The 24,817-nt window shown below is 36.6% G+C and overlaps 1 protein-coding gene across 1 annotated transcript in view; it reads right to left on the bottom strand.

The window, feature by feature from the left end:
- Positions 1-1,626: 1,626 nt before the first annotated feature.
- LOC149529410 (DUF1365 family protein) overlaps positions 1,627-24,817 on the bottom strand; it is a 140,692-nt gene continuing 117,501 nt past the window's right edge. The window contains exon 5 of the mRNA XM_089810694.1: positions 1,627-2,218. Coding sequence (XP_089666820.1) covers positions 1,967-2,218 — 252 coding nt within the window. The 3' untranslated portion in view covers positions 1,627-1,966. The remainder of the gene's footprint in view (positions 2,219-24,817) is intronic.

Raw genomic sequence — 24,817 nt, 5'->3', positions numbered from 1 at the left:
CTTTGAAATTCGAAATAAAACATTTAATTAATGTCTTATCAATCAAGAGTTAAAACTAGTACTTTGATGACGTCACTGCATAAGTTGCCACTCAGGAGGCTGCCACTATCACAACATCAGGGTATCATGTCCTTTCAGAATCGTAGAACAAGAGAGGTGTGTACAAATGGAATGACGAAGTGCGATCGACCCATACAAGACTCATGAGGAACCCATTAACATATCACTGTTGGCGATCAGGTATCGAGTGGAACAAGAAACTGAAAACTGGAAACTAATGAATGCAGTCCCACCGAACAACGATAAAGTGGCATTTCCACCATATAGTGATACAGTGATATGAAAAGGATTGGGTACTTTTAGACATAAACAAGACTTAACACCTAAAAGAAAAGGTTGATCGACCAATAGATCAATTTGAGAACCAACGAATGTGAAAAGACCGCAATGAGGGTAATTAACAACTTAAAAGGAGCTAATTCAAATTTGAGAAAATAATGGTGACATGCAATAAGGATAATAATACATAAGGGGCAATAATACCTTAATTGCAAAGGCCTGTAAAATATTTGTAGAGCTTTGGTATGATAATCACCAGCTTGTCCATTTTTATCTAGGCATTTGCATAGCCAGAGAAAAAGTGGGTTATGAGAATGAGATGGTAAAGGAGAAAAAGCAATTGAGCTATTTACAATTTCCTATTTCTATTATGTAAACGAAAAGCTACAGAAAATATTCCAGCTTAGAAGAAGAAATAATACCAAGGCCCTAGTGACATTAAATGGTTAACAATTGTGTTGGTTCTAGCGAATCTTCTAACTATTCTTCTTAAGCCTATGAGTTTCTTAAAAATGAGGAAGAAAGCTTCCTCTGTATGTAAGGAACAACAGAAAACAAGCAAGGTGAGTATATCATATTTTTCAATCTAAGACAATTGCTATGAAGAATTTTGTTAAAAAGAATATGATAAAGGTATAAAGGATTAATTAGAACAAGATAATTGGATTTCACAACAGTTATCTATAAGATAACTAGAGTCAAGAGCACTTTAAATGTCCTGAATCATATAGATGATACTTTTTTGAGACAGGAAAGATGGATTAATTAAAATAACACTAGCTGAATACCATGCAAATATTCCAATATGTTATGCTAGAAACGGTTGATCACAAGGGTAGGAAATATGCTCTCAATAAAACACACACACAATGTAAAGTTATCACAGTAGAGTATCTAAGAGAAAAAAACACTACATATAACGTGTCTATTGGGTTATGAGGAAAATATATAATGATGGAAAACCAGAATTCACACTATTAAGGAGGAACAGTGATATAAAGATGCAGAGCTAGGTGGATTCTCGATTCCTCAACAATTTGATTGAGAAAGGCTTCTAAGTTATTTGAAAGAGCATACTTTATTAGATCTCAAAAGGATCCACATTGAATTGTTCTCTCAGAGTCTCAACAATGTCAAAGAAAACAAACTTATTAATTCAATTCATATGTGCCAGAATATTTTCCTGATAAATGTGGTCTTATCTTCATGCAAGAAAGTGGACAAAAAACTATCAGCTGAAAATCAAATCCCTTAAAAGGAACACATATAATTACCCAAACTAAGTGGTAAAGAAGAATTTGCCCTCTTTTTGTCTCTGTATTTCTTCCACTTTTACTGTAAACATTCATAAGTAGCTTGTGCTATTATGTGGAATTTAGTAATCTCCAAATGCAGTGGTAGCAAATTCTACAACAGTATTCCTGAAGCTTTTCTACCCAGTAGACTGCATGTTGCAACTTCTTAACAATCACAGTGCTGAGGTTGTTCCATAAAGGCATGCACAATGTTAAAAATAGAGTGTAAAGATATGAAATGGACAATCCAAATTAAATAGATAGAAAAGCTAATAAAACATGTCAATCCTTTAACAAATCTTGCACTGCATCAAGGAATTAGAATTGATCAATTATGACCATGGCCACCGAGCATCTCTCCAAACAAACCATCTTCCACACTCGGTGCTACATTTATTCAAGCAAGGTACAGACTTTTGGCTAAAGCTTTCGTGCCTTTTCTGGCACAAGTTTTCAATCTGGCCACATCCTGGAGTGGATTGCAATTGAATATCACGCTGCAGAGCTTGATCTCTGTAAGTGTTGCCATTTGAATACTTAGGGTGTGATACGAAAGACGCACCTTTCCACCATAGTTGAAGGGCCTGCAGGGAAAACACAATGAGTTTTCCAGTATTTAGTTTATTATACATCAAATAGCTTTTCTTATTTCAAAGTTAAGATTGTGTATGAGTCAGTAAAGCTATATTTTAGTTATTAAGTTCAATTTTCATGCTGTGTATGGAAGTGAAGAGGCATGCATTAGGATTAAAACTTTGGTTTTAAAAGAGATCAATCTTAATTACTAACAATTAAGTGAAATATGCACTAATAAGCAGGGTGAAAGGATGAAATTGATAGTAGGATAACTGCCTTAAACTGATCTATCAGATTAGTTTTTTGTATGCAACTAGAAAACTTGGAATAGTAATTGTTTATTTTATAGAATGAAATAATAAAAAATATTAAATCAAAATATTCATGATATTGATTTTTTTTTTTGTACTTGTAGTCCTCAAATTGTAGCCTTAAAGAATAACTTTCTCATATGACAAATTATTCTCTATAGCATCCATTGTAATTGAATGATACGAGTATCAAAAAGAAGTATACTCATCAAATTAGTTACCTTGAGGTTCAAAATACACCCATTTTTAAATGCTAAAGATTGAAAATCTATAGGTATAGTGCGGTGAAAAGAAAGTTTTTGGCCTGAATTTAATTCAATCTTGATGATGAGAATGCTTGACTTAAATACAATACAATCTTAGTTCACCACCTATTAGCTCCAGCTTTGTTCACCAAACCACAATAGCTCTAGCTTCTCTGCAAGGTTCCCCCAACTTCAAAATTCGTTGCTTCCTGTTTGAAAAGCTCCTTGCTTAGGTAGTTGGGGACTGGTCCGATTGGCTAATAACCTTTTACAAGAAATGATTGAACCCACTAGGAAAAGTATAGTGGATTTCCCGCACAATTAATCAACTTTTTACTAGCAATAGCTGGAAAACCATTTTCTTCACAGAATAATGTCTTTCCTTGAAGGAATACCTTCAGAACAGATGTCCTCCAAAATATACTCAAGTGAGTAGGAAATAAGATCTTAAAATAATTGTAATGGATATGTTGGAGGCAGTGTTCCACCATTCATTGCAGACAGAGGGGCAAAGGGCCTAAGTTTGGGGATGGCAGGGGAGGGTGGAGGGGAGGTAGTGGGGACCCTTGCTGGTACACATATGGTAATAAAAAAACTAGTTATGAAAAGAAAGATGTATAAGAATTACATTTAAAATGAAACTTTGCCAAATTAGTAAAATAGAAAAGCCATGATTACTAACTACTAAGATATGAATTGTGTCAAATATGTCTGTTGATTATGGCTGATATAATGATATTTTATGGACAGTGATACTGTCATTCACTGCGGATTATATGAAACCCCTATACATTGAAATTATTAATTAACCATATATGGAAATGGAATTGGCTAATGAATTGTTGGATAAATATGAAAGTGGTACTGCATGAATTGCAAACATGGAATCACAAACATAGAAACTCCAGTTCTGATTTTTATTTAGGGTAGTCAGCACAGTCAGTGGCAATGTATGCAATAGAAGTTACAAACCCTCATAATTGCCATATTAGGTTTGCAAATGATCTGAAAATGTCCTTCAATCAGCCAAAAGCATTGTATATATCTGATTTGCATGCAAATGCTTACACTTTTTTTTTTTAAAGCAACAATTTTTAGATATCTCGGGGCAGGAGACTTGCAGAAGTTCCGAAAACTCTCAAAAGACTCTTGGGCATCCCTAAGACATCCCACAGATTCCTGGCCATCCCCGACCATCATGGTGATAGTGACAAGACGGCAGAAGACATACTAACCATGTCACCACGATGTCCCCATCTTGGAAATATGGGGCTCCAAGGGAGAAATGCATCCCCACGTTTCACTAACTTGAGGTGCACTTAATTAAAGAGATCCATTTCTCTGATCTGGCCGTAAAGAGACCCAAACGAGATCTGCTCTAACACTCAATTGATCTGAACAATCTTCTAGTTTCGAACAGTATCTTGATATCTACACTAAATAAATTCTCTACTAACATTGGAGCCCCTGATTAGATAAATCTTATTATCTTAGAGTTGGGATTTCACAAGGCTTTTCAGCATGTTTGCTTTAAACATGTGAATGAATTAGACATTAATGTTGATAAATATTGGGCACTTATTGTAGATGGTAATTATGTCATTAGAGTAATTAAGTAGTTGCTAGGAGAGTCTTGTACCAAGAGTCGATATGGATGGTTCTTGTAACCAACCTGAGTGCTATATGTAGAGACCATTTGGAATGCAAAGGATATGATAATATTGGAGATCATTGGTATTGGTAATGTAACTCTTTGGTACAATTAATAAAGATACGTTTTGCCATTTATGTGTTCTATTCTAAGAAGTAATATGAATGCTGCAATACATTGGTAATTAGACTTGGTATACAATTCCGTACTTGGCAGTAGTCTGCCATATATGCCATATATGTCAGGCAATCACTTCCATACCTAGTAGGTAAACACTTCCATGTATGGCATAAAACCACATTCCATTTCCGACATAAGACTACTTCCACATTTGGCACAAGGCTCTGCGATAAGTTGGCTTCCTTAGCTTCTTTCCTTATTTCCTACGTGGCCCTCATGGATTCCAGTTCAGCCAGGAATCGTTAAGTCCATTCCTAAAAGTGCATCAATCTAGTGGCTACTCCCTCTATCATGTGCTGACTTTCACCTTCTATGCCCATAGGCTCCATCTATAGGTCCTCATTTGCTCCTTGCAATTGTACAGAAGGTTCCCCCATTAGAGTTGGGGAAGGTGGCGGTATATCCTTTACTCCTAGCTAGAATTTGGAAAGTAAATTATCTGCCTCTATGTCCATAGTACTGACGTCCCGTCATTCTTGTTGTCTTTCTACTACCTCCACAGTAGGCGTAGGAGCTAGAGAAGTGATTGGAGGTGGTGTGGATACAAGTGTCATCATTTTTTAGCTGGCAGGTGCTCTTGCAAGTGCCACTGCTAGTGCAATCGGTTGTAAAGTCTCAATTCCTCGTGGGGTGGTAATGCGTACTCTGTGCGTTGTTCCCTTAGTAGGCCTCAAATCCCCTACTTCAGTATTTGGGATTTTTTCTCATGGATGATATCTGAGAAGGTATAAAGTTTTTTCTTTTCGCTCCCCGATCCGTGAGAGTGTAATGTTCCCTTTTGGAATACTAGAAATTCTGAAGTCTTATTTCATGCAATATTAAAATTGACCCTGAGACTTAAGCTCAAAATATTAAAAGGGTCAATTTAATGTTTTATTAAGGACAAAGGGAACAAGATGAAATGCCTTAGGGAATAAGACAAAACCAGAGAGGAGCCAAAGAGACTTGGTTTGTGTATTAAAAGGAGAAAGAGGCTCATTGTTGGCATGCTTGATTTATTATTTAGTTCAGTTTCCTCTCTTACGAGAGTCTCAGAAAGCTTCAACTTTCAGCTAGTTGGAGGACGTAGCCCCTCGTGCTAGCAGGCAGTGGACGCAAACCCATTGTCTCAGGAAACATCACTTCAGGTGTTTCATTCGCGTTTATAGGTTCTTATCCTATCATTCCAATCCAACTGTTAAATATATATTTAGGATTGGGGTTTTGTACTAGTTATTGTATTGCTGTTATATAATACAATAACTTGTTTAGGAGTGTTGAAGGACAACTGATTTTATCATACTGATTTGTAATACATTTATATGCTTGAATCTTTAATATCATTCTGAGACAAACGGATTTATTTGGGAAAATACTGATTTCTTATTGTTGTTCGTATTACATCTGCCTATGCTTGGAATTCTGAATATAAAGCTGAAAGGAACTGGTTATTAATTGGTGAAGACTTTTTTGGTTTAAACATCATATTGTATTCCATTTGCCTATTTCTAAGTTTGAATATTATTATTAAGAAGAAGCTTGTTAAACATCTGTCGGCTATTGTACTATATCCGTTTGTGTTCGAATACATCTGCAAGGAGAAATCAGCAAATATCCAGGATCAGGATATTACAGTAGTATCAAAGCCAAAGGTCTTGCCAACCTGTGAGGTTCAATAACAGTCTGGAGAGATTTCTGGAATATTAGAAGTACAGGACTGATTTTAAAACCTATTTGAAGAATTCGGAAACTATGAATAATGCGTTAAGTTGGAGCCGAGCTATTGATTTCAGGAACTTAGCATTGGGAAGTCTTGCAGTATAACATAAGAGATCGAAAAAATTGCATTAGGTACCATCGACTGAGTTTATTTAGATAAGCCCATTGTTCTATGCATTGTGGAGTGTTGTTTCCTGGTGTGAAATCACAGGTCCACGAAAGCTCTAAGCTAGACGTAAATCAAGCGACTCACATTGTTTACCAAAAAAGGAAGACGTGAGATTGTAGGAAGTAGAGTGCTTGGAGATAGATCCAAAGGAGAAGAAAATTCTCTGTAGTTCTAATATTGATGCTGTATCTCAGTTCCATCAACATTTGGAAATAAAGTTTATGATACCAAGTCTCCCATGTTCGACAAACGAACAAGGAAGACATCTTCAATAAACACAATAGCCTCTTGTGATTAAAAATCGCTCAGTATTATTTTAAAAAGAGGAATCGAAATCCAACTATCGGGTTCCAATATTTTGTCTGTGGCAGTAGAAGACAAATCCAAAATAGATGAACTCATGCCAATGACTGGTGTTATTTTTTTGAGAGCTGTGAGTTACTTCATGGTTCACGAGATGCAGTCTCCACCAGTATTAGACGTCTGAAACTTCACGTCTGGCAAAGAGATCAGGACAGGTTAGACTCCATCCAGCGACAGGGTCTCACGTCATTGAAGACATGGGTCACGAGGTGACTTTTTCCCTCCAAGCGGATTGCATACACTCTGCCAGTAGCCAAGGTAGTTGTAGAGAATATCGTGCTCGGGTGGCAAATGAAGCACCAACCAAGGTGACGGACATATAGACTACTATTAACGCATTCAAGACAATATATAGATACAGGTCCACTACTTCTCTTCCTTACCTATATTTTGTTTAAATCATCAGACTTTAGCACTGATGTGCATTCCAAGTTTAAGGAAGGACTACTATCGTGTATGACAAAGTTAAATGCAAAATACCAAATTTCATTAGTGTGGATTTTTGCAAGAGCCTTAAAGACTTCACCAGTCGGGATTCTTGCATTATGAACCGGCGGCTAATGATCACAGTTTTGTAGAGCTAATGTGGGAAGCCATTACATATCAGGTCAGGACCAACCAAATTTAAATGCATGTTTCATAATGGAAGGAGTTCTTATTCCATCAAATAATGTAGATGTTGGAGGAATATTAGCCGTGAGCTTTGAAAAGTCAGAACAAGGCAATTTTGATGCTTTATTGCATGAACTACCTTTGGAGTAACCGCCTAGCAGGAGCAACTATTGGTTTTGCATTAACTTGGGATTTGTAATGCCAGTTGAGAGTACTTGGACAACCGAAAGCGCAACTAATGGAGGAGCACATAGAAACGAAAATATGTTAGTTACATTGTAGTCAAGATGAGACAAGTGACCGAAAATCCAATATTGACAGGTGTCGAGGGAGTCCCACCAATCACAACAAACAGGAAATTTGTCTCTAGTGTATATCTTATTCTCTCTTTCTTCAGTAGATGAGATAACTATTTGGAGGCAGTAGTTCAATTGTTGGTGATGATGATCAACAAATTTATTCATGGCATGGTGCAGCTGGTTTTCAGAATATCAAAAACTTTGAAAATGTTTGTGTTGGTGTAACCACTATTAAGTTGGAAATATTGCAGGGTGGCATTTTGTGGTTAGGAGTCAGGAATTGTTGCCGGCAGTAAGGAGATTTCAGCAAACATCACTAGGTCGTCAGTTAGTGCAACTTGTGTGTAGCAGAAGTAACGGAAGGTACAATTAAAACTAGTTTAGGAAAAGCCGACCAAGTATTCACTGTATCAGTTTATGAGAATAACGTAGGGTCTGAAATTTTTTTTGGCAACTTTCAACATTATTCTCATCTGATACAATATATTCATTTTAGTTTGAGAAGCATCTTGTGGTACAAAAGCTATGGAGTTTAGATAGAAGATGTGAAGTTTATGTGAAAAATATTCATCACCAGAATATTGAAGCACTGTTGATTGTGTTGGGAAAACATAATTGGCAGCACATATCACCAGAAACTATAAAAACTATAAATTTAGCAGTGCTAGGAATGGACAGCAAGGACTGATTAAGATAGATATCAGCATTGCCACTATATTGAAGCATATCCAATACACAAAAAACTTTGCAACTTGGAAGAACAATTTGTATTTGGAAGTGTAGATAAGAAATAGGCAAAGAGGGTTGAAAATGCAAGAGAACTTACCCTAGACACTTTCAATAGATCCAAGGATATTCATCTGTCTACACCTTTGGGATGGGGTGATTATACTCAGCCATCTATTCTTCATGGTAAACCACTTAGACCTGCAAGTGCAAATCCACTACTTGTTTTATCTCCTATGCTGGAGGGATTATCAAACAAAAGGGATCAGGAAAGGCCTAGATTCAATCCCAAACAAGCCAGAGTTTTAAAATACGACTTCGTTTTTGGTAAGGCACTTGAGGGTATTGAATCTACTGAGCATGGGTCTCATGCATCTGATTACATGCCATCACAAGAGTTGCATATTGTGGAGGAAGGAGCCGCTTTCAACAGACGACCATCAAAAGAATTCATTTCAAATTTGGAAACTTCAATTGATGAGTAGAAGAGGTTTGATGTATCAAACAAGGTAGAGATTGAAATTAGAGACTTAACTAGGAAAAGTAACCATTCAGGCCTTGACAATGGCTTAATCCTAAAAAGAGAACTTTCTTCTACTTCACATCTATATGTGCCACAATCAGCATATATAAGAACAGAAATACTCAACATTTTCAGGGAGTATCAAAAACTTCCTACCAAAATTCAGAATGTTTTACCATTCAATGATTATATGGATTTTTATCTTGAGTAGAAAAAACTGACTAATATGGCAAAAAGAAAGTATTTGGAGTGGGCCCAGGATCTCTTTGCAAACAAACAACACACAGGGGTGTATGAAGAAATTCTGATAGGCCAGAATTATCATTTGGATGATCTTGAAATTGAAAAGTAGACAACTACCAGAGATGGGCAGCCTTCTCGTGATCACATAGAAGGTGTTACACAAGGTACAAGTTTTTATGTTGGTGAAATGGAGGTAAGCATTGACAAACAGGTGGACGAGGGCAGTTGCACTCAAGATTATTGCTGGTTGGAATCTTTGCATAATGAATCTTTAAATTCTGATGCCCATGACATAAGATTAGAAGAACATATCGAGATGACTCTACAAAACGATGAACCATTTCGAAATAACAATCATGAAATGCACACCTTAAGGAGTCAGTTGAAGGTTAATGAAAATATTATTGTTCTTTGGTACGTTATGACAACACTCATAAGTTGGTGGAAGATCTATACAGAAAGGTTCAAAAGGGAGTGGAAGGAGATTGGCTTGTTGCTGATTTTCAAGCAATCATAACAGCTCTTAAGACTATGAAATCAGATTATTTGCGTTTGCTTTCTAATAGGGATAACATTCTTAAGGTTGCTGAAATTCATGTTGGTCAGCTGGATAAAGAAAGGAATGAGATTATGGAGCTCAAAAGGGAGCTTAAAGATACCCATGAGGCATTAGATGATGCTCGATTTTCTCTTCAGGAGGCAGAAAATCAGATTAGGATCATAAATCACTCTCAAGAGTAAGAGGATAAAAAGAGGCAGGAGTTTTTTCTAGAGGTAATTGATGAATTTGAGAGCATTCAGCAGATGTATGATTTGGATAGCTGCCCCAAACAGTTAAGTAGCAAAGCTTCAGAACCCTTTCAGCTTGTTAACAACCCTTTGTTTGAAGTTGCTACCGATTGGATTTCCGACAATCCTCTTTTTGTGTTACATGATGGATCTTCTCTTGTTTGCCATGAAGAGGAAGAGTTTGATTTCAGACTTTGGGATCCTGGCTTAGATCCTAGCAGGGAATCCGGATCTTAGCATGGGACTAATGAATCAACTTCTGTTGCTTATCATTTGATCAGCCCCAACATATTTTTCAATTTCACCACATTTAGGAGTTGGGTGAATTTTCTTCATTAGCCTCTGAATAGTTATTCGTGGAGTATTTATGTGAGGTTTGCGATTAGATTCTCAGCATCCTTCATATTCATAGCACCTATGCGCTTGGGAATTCTCCAAGTTTATGCCGACAGTATGAATTTTGATGTCTATGGGATGGTGATTTCAACTTTTGAGCCGCTCATTTCTTACATCATCCATTTAGGTCAAGTCTTCACATTCTACTGGATTATACATGGACCCTGGATATATTTCTATCTCATCATAGCATCGAGGCAGGGCAATAGAGTTTGGGATCCCGGGGTTGGTAGATTGTATCTATAGTTGGACAAGGATCTTATTGTGGTCATGGTGTTGATCAGTGTTGAGCAGTTTATAGGTGCAGGTGTTGAGTTTTTTTTTCAGAGAGTTATATGGGATCCAGGGATCCGGTTGAGAGATAGATTGCAGAGAGACATCTAGCTTCGCAGTATGGTCAAAATTGTTTTTCAATTTGGATTACAGGGCTGCCTGCAGACTTGTATGGGATCCTAGTACGAATTGCTTAAGGACAAGCAATTTTAAGGAGGGGAGATTTGTAATGTTCCCTTTTGGAACATTAGAAATACTGAAGTCTTATTTCATGCAATATTAAAATTGACCTTGAGACTTAAGCTCAAAATATTAAAAGGGTCGATTTAATGTTTTATTAAGGACAAAGGGGTAAAGGGAACAAGACGAAATGCCTTAGGGAATAAGATGAAACCAGAGAGGAGCCAAAGAGATGTGGTTAGTGTATTAAAAGGAGAAAGAGGCTCATTGTTGGCATGCTTGATTTATTATTCAGTTCAGTTTCCTCTCTTACGAGAGTCTCAGAAAGCTTCAACTTTCAGCTAGGTGGAGGACGTAGCCCCTTGTGCTAGCAGGCAATGGACGCAAACCCATTATCTCGGGAAACATCACTTCAAGTGTTTCATTCGCATTTACAAGTTCTTATCCTATCATTCCAATCCGACTGTTAAATCTGTATTTATGATTGGGGTTCTATACTAGTTATTGTATTGTTGTTATATAATACAATAACATGTTTAAGAGTGTTGAAGGACTGCTGGTTTTGTCCTTCTGATTTGTAATACATTTTTATATGCTTGAATCTTTAATATCATTATGAGACAAACAGATTTATTTGGGAAAATACTAGTTTCTTATTGCTGTTCGTATTACATCTACCTATGCTTGAAATTCTAAATATAAAGCTGAAAGGAACTGGTTATTAATTGGTGAAGACTTTTTTGGTTTAAACATTGTATTGTATTCCATTTGCCTATTTCTGAGTTTGAATATATGATTATTAAGAAGAAGCTTGTTAAACATCTTTCGGCTATTGTACTATATTCGTTTGTGTTCGAATACATCTACAAGGTTTTAGTTCTGGTTATTTTGTTTTAAAGAGAAATTAGCAAATATCCAGGATAGATATTACAAAGATCCAGTCTATTGCCAACTCGTTTGCCAGTTCCTTCTCCATTGACTATGGATTTCAATCTTACCATGTCAATTGTGGCATCCGTACGACCTTCTCTACCACCCGCACACAACTCATTGGTGCCCATACGCCCTTCTTTCCCAGCATCCATATGACCTCTTCTACTATCCGTACAACCTCCTCTGCTATTTGTACAACCTCCTCTGCCATCTATATGACCTTCTCTGCTAGCATGTGTACAACCTCTATCATCTGTACGACCTTCCCTGCCATCCGTACAACCTGCATTGCCATCCATATGACCTTCCCTTCCATTTGTATGACTCATTGTGACACATATGACCTTCCCTACAACTTGTATGGCCTTCCCTACCATTCGTACGACCTCCTCTACTGCTCATGCATATACGGTTGGGTTTCGTATGGGGGCCACCTATTGTGAGTGTCCGTACGCGAATGACCAATCTTATGCCTCCTATTGTATGAGGGTGTATGCATATGGATCAGCTCTCTCTTGATGTGTGTGTGATCTTCTCTGTGCGTACGGATAGGAATTCTCTTCTTTTTGTACGAACATGTACACATACATGTACGGGCTGGTTTCTTGTTAGCACCTTCTCGCCATACAATTCCTACTTAGAAATTGTGGTTTCCTCTTCTGCATGCGAGTTAATATGTTCCTTGTATTTTACCTTTTTGTTTTCTTTGAATTCATGCACCAATGTGTCATCTAACCTGGTCGTCCCCTCCTTATTGTACTCTCATGGGTATGTGTTGCCATTCTCCTTCATTTTAGCTACTTTAAATACATTGCAACTTGGTTAGAACACTTCATCCTCTTCCATTTGCCAATGGAACAGTCCTTTAAGAGAATCTATCTTATCCTCCAAACAACTACCAAGTCTTAGGATTCCTTCCTCATCCGTTTCCATCTCTCTGTTCCTACCATACTCTCCTTCTTCGGATTCTGAATAAGACACCAAGTCTTGGCTTAATATCTAGTTCTGCAGGTCAATAGAGTGTTCTTCTTCTAGTTATGATTTTCTTTAGCAATTTTAACCATTCTCTACCGAGCAAGGCATCATACCCTTTCTTTTCTAGGGTGATGACCACAGAGTCCAAGAAGAATTCTTGTGTTCCTACTATCACCTTTTGGCCCATTAGCATAACTAGCGGTTTTATGCCATGTTGGTCTATGCCCACTAGATGGAAGGTAGGTGGCCATAAGGTGGGTTTCCCCAATGTCTTCCATGTCTCTTCAGTAAGTACATTAACTCCCGATCCACCGTCCACGATGGTATTAGTTAGTTTTTTGTCTCTACCACTATAGTAGTTCTCCCTATTCCCATTGAAAACAACATTGGATCCGGGTTTGATGATCATTCTAGTATATTATTCCTTCTGCCATCTTTTCCATGCTTGTCTTCTCTTTGGTTTTTTCTTCCATCTTGGAAATTGCTACCTTCAATTGAGGTAATGCATCCAATAAGTCGGCTACCCTTACTAGTACCGTGGCCTGCAACATTTGTTTTATTGCATTGGCCTTTGATTGGGATTGTACAGGGAAGCTTCTTGTAATATGTTTATATTCTTCCTCTATCATTGTCGGACTGTCCTTCAACCTTCTTTCTCTGTTTATATTGCCATTCATAGTAAGGAAGATAATTTTGAACTTTTTGTACTATTTTCAACAACATGGAACTAGGAAGCACATATTGATGAAGGGTCTGGCATATTGTCGAAGACTTGGCAATAGCTTGGTAGTATCTTAGCAAGAATAGTTTGGTAACAACATAACAATACCTTGGCAAGATAAGTTTGGCAGCAATGAGAGTGTAGTGTGGTCAAGTCATTGGGTCGGGGAGTTATAACATCATAAGTTCACTACTATATGGCTTTCACAACTTATGCATTCCAATTTCGACATGCCATGAAATCTCTATTTTCTAGCTTCTTCAACATTATTCTTGGCATCTTCAAAAGTCACAAAAATTATGTGTCATGAAGTTTTCTGTGGTTTTGGAGGTCTTAATTTGGGCTTGGCCACAACTCCACCCCTCAACCCCACTTGGATCACAACAAGGCGTGCACCTGGGGCACTGCCCCTTGACCCTCATTTGATTTTTTAAGTAGACTACAACTTTGAGTTTGCACAATATAAGCGACTGTCTCCTCATTAGTCTTCTAGAATATTACTTGAATATTTCTCATCTGGAAGACAAATTTTTGGTTGTGGGGATGATGTAGTCAGGATACAATCCCTATTGTTGGTTATCCAACAATGTATTAATTGTTTCTATTAAGTTGGTTGACAATTGCGTTCCTCTTGGAAACCATTAGGTCCTTTGAATATGTTGTGTACTATCAAGTAAGGTAGCATGGTATAGTTAGGTGAACTAGAATCCTTAGCTAACCTTCTCTAGTCTTCATCACTTTGATAAATTCATGACTGAACAAAGATGTGTTTTACTCTAGATCTGGTATGCACTACCATATTGTTATTATTCCATGTATGTAATTCATCAAATGTAGTAGTAAATAGAGGTTTCTTGGGACTTTGTAGTTATTACAAGAGGTTTGTGAAAGAATTTTAACAACTTGTTCCTCCATTGACATTATTGGCAAAGAAAAGTGCATTCAAAATGGTCTGAAACAAGTCAAGCCACATTTGACATTATTGACATGGAAAGGTGCATTTAGATTGTCTGAAACAGATCAATCCACATTTGAAAAACTTGGAGAAATAATGAGTTCTTGCCTAGTACTTGCTGTCCCAGATTTTTCTATTTTGTTTGTGCTTGAATGTGATGTGCTAAGGAAAGGAAAATGGGTTGTTTTAATGCAAAAGCGGCACCCCATTGCTTTTGAGATTTGTAAATTCAAACAAGAAAAACCACAGATTTCTATTGATGACAAGGAGATATTGGAGGTCATGCATGCATTAGCTGAATTCCCATAGTACTTAGTATGTGGTAAATTTGTAGTCAAGATGAATCACAACAATTTGAGGTGTTTTCTCAAACAAAAGGACTTAAACAATTGGTAATGAAATTAGGTGATTCAACCTTATGATTTAGATATATCATGTAAGAAAAGCCAAAAATAATGTGGCAAAGCTTTATCTAGGAGCCTTATCCATGTTTTATATCCGAGATAGTGCTGATTGGAAAACATTGATAACAGCTAAGTATGTGAACAATAACTTCACTAACAAGATCCTAAAATGAAAATCATATGTGATAGGTATACAGTAGTGGATGATCTTATCCTCTACAAGGATAGGATCTATTTAGTCCCCAAATCAAGAATTAAGGGTAAATTCTTCAAGGCTTTCTATGGTACACCCTTGTTTGGTCATCAAGAATATTTCAAGACTTATAAGCAAATAAGGAAAAGATTCTTTTGGATAGGGATCAAGGAAGAAGTTCTCCAATACATTAGGGAGTGCATGATTTGCAAGTAAAATACAACACAACATATTTTTGTAGCAGATTTATTGCAGCTCTTGCCTATAGCAGGACAAAAATGGGAAAACATTAGCATGGAGAAGACTTACCAAGGCTTAGGGTAAGAGTTGTCTATATATTGTGGTGGACAAACTCACCAAATATGCTCCCTTTTTCGCCACTCCCAAGAGCATAAGGTTCTACATGGTGTTGATTTTCTTCAGAGGTTGTTTACGTTACACAGTCTACCTAAGAACATTAGGAGTAATAGGAATAGTTTCTTGTTTTGTTTCCGAAGGATCTTTTCCACTTCACAGGTACTAAATTGAATCCAAGTATAGTTATCATTTATAGACAAATGGAAAAATAAGATAAGATAAGATCAAATTATTAATATCCAAAAAATGACCACAAAATGGTCCAAAGGGACTGCCAAAAGTAAAACAAGGTGCTAGCCCACAACAGGGACACCAAACGGTGACTGAAGAAGAAAGAAGCAAGAAAAAACTACAACCCAACAAGGAAAGAGGGACGGAAACAACAGGAGCGAAGTGGAGCTCAACAAAGAGTCCACACAACTCTTAGGAGGCCAAAGCCCCAACCCCAGCAAAGAACCTGTGAAACAAAGGGTACGATGAGGGACAAAGAGAAACTACTAATAAGTTGAATAAAGGGCACTTAAGAATCTATGCGGTAGGTTAGTAGTCAATGTGGGTTAAATGACTTTACATGGGGGAGCATTGCTACAAGTTCGACAATACTACAAGAGAATAAGTTATAAAAGCATTACTAGAAAAGCATTGCTACCTTGAACAAGGGTTGGCTAGATAAGCATCGCTAGTCTAAACTTACTTTTAAGGGTAGGGTAGAAAAGTATAAAAAGGGAAAACATTGGAAAAGGCTTGGATCCATCATTATTAGTTTGGCAGACATCCTATGCAAAGCTCTGGCTCAACATTTTTCCTTGAGGATGAAAACCCTCTAAATCATTGGGAGCTGGAAATGAAAACCTTTGAATTCATTATGTTGGCTTTGTTCGGAGGTTAAAATTGGACACCACTGACCAGGTTATTGCATAGATAAGAAGTTCCAAATCTATTTACTATTTCACAAGTATTTCTATAATCAAATAATTCAAGGATTAAATTTAGTGACTAGTTAGGTAATACTAGTAGTAATCCTCAAGGGAATTACTTTTCTTGGGCCAGCCATACCACCAAACAAAAAACAAAATCTATTAAGAAAAAAGGAAAACATGAGCTCATGCGTTAAGCATCAGTAGAATTGTTTGATGAGGAAACATGGCATTTAACTAAAGATTCAATGCGTCCAACCAAGCCATTTGTTTTGGGATTGAAAGGTGAAACAATTGAGCAATTATTAGCAAGTGCTCCTATTCGCCAAGTGTTGAAGTCTAAAGTTTGAGAGGAAACATTTAAATGATAGAAATTCAAGTCCGAGTCTCATTGTTACATAGCAACCACCACTTATCAATGCCAAGGAATCCATTCTAAGAGGAGACACACATGTACTTGAAATAAATCAGCTCCCAATGCTCATTGCAAGTTAAAGGGCTCAAGAAAGGCTTTTTTCTTTGTTTTTACATGCAGCTATCAACAGTTATGTTTTTTCTGCCTAGCTGCACTACTTTGTGGAGCTCAATTACAACTACAAAGGATGATAAGAATACAAGTGTTCAACAATCTCCCTTTTCAGATTCTTCTTTTTATCGATTGGTATTTTATCAAATATTATTTAAATCACTCTTCCATTATGTATTTGAACACATAATTCTTAAAATAAAAAAATTTACATTCAAGTTTGTTTTATTTATTTAATATTAAAAAAATCATATACAAATATATATTCTGGAAATTTGTAGAAATTTAAAAAACAATTTTTTTTTTCACGAATTGTCCAGAAATAAATAAAAGAGAATATTTCACATTTGCGCACTTAATAAGGTAATAAAAACTCTTAACCTCAAATCTTTCCTTCTCCTTCATATTGTTTCATTCCAATCTTTGACATAAGGTGCTTTATGTCACACCCCTTTTATTTGACACTTTAATGCTTACACCTTTATAAATGGCTTAAATGGTATTGTTGCCCTAAATGGTGTTGTTTACAACGATACAGTGGTATAGCCTTTTGTGGCCTAGGTGGTATATGTGGACTAATCATGGTTTTGCAAGCTTTTCCCTAGGTGGATTTTGGTTTTGGAATGTATGATATCTCTAAACTCAAACTCATAATTTGCTTAGGTAATCGTAATTTAATTATGATCAAAATAACCTCTTAGTTATCATGTGGATCAGATTGATGATTGCTAGCAAGAATGCTCATGGATACAATAATAATGTTTTGTACATAATAGCAAGGTTTAAGCACCCATTCAGACTAGATATAGGAAGACCATGACAAAAACCCGAAAGGGGATGTGGTATGATCAAGTTCCAAATACTGGAAGTGGTAAGACTTGACAATTACACCTAGATGGCCAAGGTAACTGCAACTTGAGGGTTTCACCATTCCATTTCATCCTAAGTATTGGCAATTATTATCTCAAAATTTACCTTGATCAATCAAGAGTTATGGGAACCAACTTATGCTCTATCCTATTGTTCATATCAACTTCCTCAATCAAAAACACAAAACAATTTCCACTAAATTTAGTTATTACTAGTTTAAATCAAGTCTTAATATAAGGAAAACATTAGAAAATGTATATCTGACCAACACCAATTTGGCTTAAGCCATTCTCCCATAAATAAATAAAATAGTATCATGGTAATTACTTTCCTAAGATACGTTCCTTTTCTTTAAGCCACTTAATTGTTTTTAATCACTACCTTCCAACTCTAATGTTGGATATAATTCTTATTATCGTCTCTCTCATCTCTATTTTGTCATGACCCGACCTTATGGAAATTGGAAACCTTGGGTTTACTTTTAGGGAAGAAGACTTACACCTCGCCAACATTAGGAATTGCCTTATAATATTAACTGCAAGCAATTGTATTAGGGACATGATGGAATGAGCCGGAGATAGAGCCACGTGAAGGATTGGGTGGGGTGGTTAGGCACCTTAGGGATTCCTTGGTGTGCATAGGAAAGAAGGGGGAAAATATTTAAACCAAAACTTAGTGTATGTGAGCATTCTTTTTCCACCACCTCACGAGAGAAGAAAGCCAAAAAAAAAGTTATACATTCTTGGAAGACACTGTTGATAGCAGGCAACCTGTCTAGAGTGTAACAGAAGCACTGATAGTTGAAGGAACAGAGACAGCAGCGATAGCCTCACCACATACTAGGAGACACACATTTTAATCAGGCAAGCAACCTGATACCTACAGACTGCTCTTTGAATTGTCTCAATGAAATCACTCTCTTCTTTTGAAAAGAATAATTGAGTTTTGAATTACTAAATGTTCCATAGCAAACGCATTATTTCATTAAATCTTGAATGAATGTAGTTGAGTACTGCTCCACTATTAATTACTTATACGATCATCTTCCTCCTTGCACACTGGAATAGAAATTTAGAAGTTCATTTGATTGACAATGAAGGACTGTTGTAAATTTCGAATTAGAAAACTAACGAGTTGTTGATATCAAAAGGGAAAGAAGAGTTTCCTAAATGCTAGAGGTATGGCAGACTCCGTAATTACTAATTCAAGTCTGTCTTTCATTTCCTAATGAGTTCTTGATAGTTCATTCAGACCTTTTTGAAAACAAGAACCGAGAACTAGGTAAAAGTCTAAAACTGAGACACAATAAGCCTAGAACCGGTGGCAATTGGAAAAGAGATTAAGCATGTTGATACTGTTAAAGATTAGCAGCCCCTGTTCAGTTATAACTCTAGCAACCCATGAAGAAAAACAACTAGTCTAGTACGGTTCTTGTACAGCTGATTGGTAATGGAGTTGTACTCTCTGAAAATTAGTGAATTCATTCCTATGAACAATGCATATGATGATTTGTATAAAATCAGTAAGAAGCATGCTTACTGCACATCACGAATGGACCCCAGAACCAGATGAAAACTGGAAACAGCAGTCATGCAATATACAGTAATAATTAGAAGAATTGTAACCAAAACTAGAACCCCTTTTGCTTCATCCTCTTAAAACTGACGTAAACTGGAAATAACATTAAGCTCATCTTAGAGATTTAGACTAACACTCGAGTCGTAAGACATTAATTCTATTTACAGACAGATCTTTAGAGAATGGTCATATGGCATACTGTAACCAGCTAGTGAAACCATAAACCATAAAAGAATCTGGCAACATAACAGCCATAAAAAGAACCTCCAGATGAAACTCTCAAGGGAGAATATCCTAAATCTAGAATCAAATGGGAAGGTGAGACGATGACTCCAGTTAAAAGAAAATCCTTGACCAAGGTATGACTATTGGATGTCAGATTAAAGCTGCTAGATACATCCTTGATAGAAGTTGTACTAGAGTAGCCGAGGGCTACAGAATGTGACTAATCACGATGTAAGCACTTACTACACCAAATTCCTGGGAACATGCCTTGATCATTCACCATCCCTCGCGGAGGGCTGGGTCTGCTTGGATCTCAAGCAGCCTAGGGGGGATCAATATCGATCCATGGTTGGGAGGTTAAATGCCCCAGTGATGCCTTTTCCCCTCCTAGTTCATGATTCAAGCTGGAGACTGCCACCAAGCTCATGACAAAATCTGTTCTATCAGCTCGATCCTCTGTATACATTACATGAGTACTCTGACTCTAGTTAGCTGCATATTACTTCAGAATTATGAACAGGAAAAGTATGTAGTTAAATTAATTGTACTATGTGTTTACATAGTAGTACAATTCTTTCTTTACATAGAAATAATTGAGATGTTAATTCCATATCATGAATGTATACTTGATAATGATAGGTTAGCTTAGTAATTATTTTATCATGTACTCTTCTTTATGTAAAAAAAAAAAGTTACATGTGTTTGCATTAATTCTATTTCTGTAAGCATCTTGTCAGTTTTACTCTTAAACATTTAGTTAATTTAGTAAACTTATCAAACTTTTACCGTTAATGATTAGCATGTGACACTTTCAAAAACATTGATCATTGATTCTGCAAAGATATATATAAGATAAAACACAAACCACATAAATGAACAAAGCCAAGCTCTGAACATGATTCACTCTTTTAACAAAGCTATCAAAGTTTGGCTTGAAACTTGATGCAGGATGAAATATTACTTATGGGTACAACATAATGGTGGCAGTAGGAGAGTTGTAGAGGCAATGGAAGAAGTGCTTTAAAGGTTAATAGTCAAAGAAAAACAAAAGAAACTTCAGAAAGATGGTGTTAGAGGGAACATTAACTAAATCCATAGTAAAGTAAGAAGAATCAAAAGATTGTTATAAGAGTATTTAGAAAATCAAAAGGTGAAACATGAAGGTAAAAATGGCTTACTTAAGAAGCTAGTGCAAATGTTAACTGTTCTAAGATGCCAAATTCCAAAGAATTCTGATTTTAAATGTTTCAAAACAATTCTTTACACATAGGCACTACAATAATCATGATTGTCACTACGCCACTAGTGGGTGGATATTTTGCAAACGACAATTTTGGGTAAAATCTAGTCCCAAAATAGGTAGTCCAACCACAGTGTGAGACAAAGTCTCTCCTACCTTAAAGGGAAAGCTCCCCCTTCTCACTATTCCTTGGATCAATTCAAGGTAAGCAAGAAGTTGAGAGATTTTGAAAGGGTATTACCAATATTCTTTCCTCTTAACTATCCCAAAAGAATCCACTTACTCGTGGAGCGAGTAATGGGCAAGATGAAATCTCGAACTGCACTTCTATCTAAAGTTGTAAACAGTGATACCGATAAACCAACACTAACTCAAAAACTAGCTGAAAGCGTACCAGTTTGGCTCTAAGTTTGGTCTTAATTTACGCTATAAGAATAACCTTTAGTATTGAGGCACAAACAATTCAAGAAGTAAAGAATTCTAACTATTTCTGTGAATTAAAAAAGAGATACAAGCTATAGTCACAGCTCCTAGTCTATATATCTCCACAATCGCTCAGTCAAAGCTTCAACTCCAATTGCTTCCTAACTCTTTATACTCTATTATCAAGAATGCAAAAACACATGAATCAAAGATAACAAATGCAAATCACAGTCAAAGCTTACAACTTGCACAAGTCACAATTGCAATGAATCAAAGTTCAACTTCAATTGTTTCTTTGTATTGACTTTTGTTTCAAAATTGTACTACACAATCAAAGTTATGCTTACACAATTTCTCCAGAGCTCTCTTGCATACAATAAAGGATGATTTTTACAATGAGAGGGCACTCCTTTATATAAGAGTTGAGAAAAAGGAGAAAAAAGTGGGAGCAACTCAACCAACTTTGACCCAGTCTATCAACGGAGAGAAATTATTGGATTACATGTCATAAGGACATGCAAGTCGTATTACATGTAATTACACATTTTCATATAATACATCCTCTTTAATCTACAAACATGAAAATAAAGAAAAAAATGGACATGAAGGAAATAATCCTAAGGATTATTCTGAAGTGCCTTGAATCTAACGATGCAGTCACGCACTGTAGGAAGATCTGAGATCTCCATTGATTTTGAGATGGCCTCAATCTTGACTATATCGTTGTGTGTTGATCTTACAATCTTGTAATTTGCTGCAATTGAATCCTGTAAATGCTTTGCCACTAATTTATATGTTGCGACTTTATTCATCGTTTGTGAGCCTAATTCCTCAAAATCAAGTTCAACATTGACTTTGTTTGCGTATTCTGAAGCCATTTCATCCGCAGAGATCAAATTATCATGCTTAGTGAAAACAATGCATTTTATTTGTTCCGAATCGCACATAAGATCTGTCTCAAATGTCTGACAATCTTCCAAGGCTGCTCGCAATTTAGTCAATAGTTTTCCTAGTGTCTCTTCCTTATGTCCCATGAGACCTTGGCATCTGTAAAACATCTTTGATGATGGAATCACTTCACACGCCACCATGCCATCCAAATTGGCATTAGCTATCTCCTCCCAATCTACTAAAAGCTCTTTTAAAGCGCTTGTCTCTTGATTCATAGAAATAATCAAGTCATGTATAGCTTCTTCAATCTCTCTAATGTGTTCAAGAACTTTGACAACATCTTTGATGGCCTACACTCCTTCTGAGACAACCTCTCCAAACCATACTTTAGCGACTCCCACGATCCACTTCTCTCAAGGTGTCTGAGATGTAGCGACTACATGTTGTGAAGCTTGTTTTTGAATAACCTCATTAGGCAAGCAACCTCCTGCTTGAGCTAATTCTTCTTCTCCCACAATTCATGATTACTATTTGATACATTGGCAAGTGCATCATGAGCATCCTGTAAACAACCCAACCACGATTGTTTTCCAAGCTCAATTTTGGTGTGAACTTGTAATCTGAATGGTTAAGTTCTTCAGCCGGTTTGTCTACTAGTGGTTCAGCAACCTCCACAAACTTAGTCTTGTTGGAATCAACTACAATCATTGAAACAATCTTATATTTCAAAGATTTAGACCTATTTTTCTTGATAGGAAGGTTATCTGGAGGCAATACAACCTTCCTTCTCTCCATGGTGATCTTGCCTAACCATGCAAGAAAACTAAAACCTTTATCTATTGATTCAGGAGCAATAACAACCATTGACATTGATCCTGATTGTATTTCAATGGTGATTGCATAGGCTTTAGTTTGTACTGTTGTAGAAAGAGGTGTTTGTTGAGAAGATTGTCATGAATGCTTCAAAACTGGTTATTCAAGTATCAAGTTGGGAAACTTGACCTTCTGTAAATGCTGGGAAATCTTCAAACATATTTCGCAAATTCTCGCATTGCTCAACTGTCAAAATAGGAGTTGTTGAAGAAATAGGAAGCACCAATGTATTCACCTTTGAGATAGGGATGGTAGATGTGAAAACAGTGGAAAACAAACCTACGTCATCATCAATGACACCTACAAAAGGTGTTTCCTAAGTAGATTGACCTTGCTGATATATTGGTCGTGGAGGAGATGATCATAACCTCTCCTTCTTCCTCTTCATCCTGCTCACCAAGTTCTTCTCCAAATTCGTCCTCGTCAGGTTCTTGAGTTTGCATAGGTTCCTGTGAGGGTTCTTTAGATGACTTAGATGCCTTTCCACCTTTCAATTTGAACTTGACAGATTGCGTTGCAACGGAAGAAGATGCACCATCTTTTCTTGAAATTTCCAGCTGAAATTTCCTTCCAAGTGGTCCGAAGCTTCCATAATCTACCCCAAGTTTAGGATTCACTCTCTTCAGACCTTTGATCTTCAACCATTTGTTGGTATTTGCCAGGATGGATTGAACTCTATAAAAAAATGGAAACACCTTTTTGTTGTCACTGTATAAGAAAAGGACAATGTTTGTCAAAACCAACTTGATAATATTATGGTTCAAGAATGTTACCATCATCTTCAATCTAAAGATTAGATGAGATTTCAAGCACGTTAAGATCAATGATCTACTATAGTGTCAGCCTACAGTAATCCATCTTCATGATATAGCTCTGTTCGCATGTCAATCCAAATATCTTTTATTCGATGGATATGAGTGAATGCTCTCTTAATCCTTGAATTCATCCCATGGTAGTCAAAGTCGTATCTGACTTTGAACTTCTTCATTGTAATTAGTTGAAGTTCTGCCTCCATGGACTTGGCTTTGTAAATTGAATTGATCATGTAATGACTAATTACCAAAAGTCTGACGGAGGTGATACCAAAACCTGATCTATGCTGAGAATTCTGATAAAACTGTACTTCCATGAGTTGTTTGGCCAATTCCATTAGAATGAATTTGTTAGTTGCATACCTAGGTAAGGTATATGGTTCCCCTTTGAAATACCCACCTTTCAAATAAGTTAAAGTTGGAAATTGAAGAAAGATACAACCATATTGATTAACCTTATACCAAGCTTCATCTGACACTCGCTTAATTACTAGTTGTTTATCAAACAAACATCGGAAATATCCAAAAAATGCATCTTGGACTCTCTTGTAATGATATTTGTTGTTTGTCAAGGTGATTTGATAATAGTAATCCCAGATAGGAACTTGTAACCAATCCCCTTTAATGGAAAGACTTAAGAAAGATCCCATAGATGCAGCTATGTAGACCAAGTAGGAATTCATGTAGAATGGCATTGAGGTTCTCACATTAAGCAACAACTCACAAATAGTGGTACTAATAAGCTCGCCCCAGGAGATAGGCTCATCATTGTCATAGATCTGAAAGATGAATTTGTACATCCATGGCTCAAAATCACCGGAATCGTTGAGACCACATATTCTGCTAACGAGAGTAATCAAATTTTTGCATTTTGGTTTAAAATTGGATCTGTGAAGGGTTTTAGGCCATCTTGAGAAATTGTTTCTCTTAGAATCCAACCAATAAGAGTTTACATATTTTTCATAAGTAGCCTCAGTATCTTCCCATATCTCCTATGACATGTCTTTTGTCAGATCCACACATTCTGCACTCTGAGGAAATTTGAAGATTTGTTCA

The sequence above is a fragment of the Cupressus sempervirens genome, chromosome 11 (assembly GCF_028749045.1).
Source record: "Cupressus sempervirens isolate cs-2001-9-10 chromosome 11, ASM2874904v1, whole genome shotgun sequence".
Classification (NCBI taxonomy): domain Eukaryota; kingdom Viridiplantae; phylum Streptophyta; class Pinopsida; order Cupressales; family Cupressaceae; genus Cupressus; species Cupressus sempervirens.
Note: the sequence above shows the minus strand (reverse complement) of the source record. Positions and strands in the feature narration are given on the sequence as shown.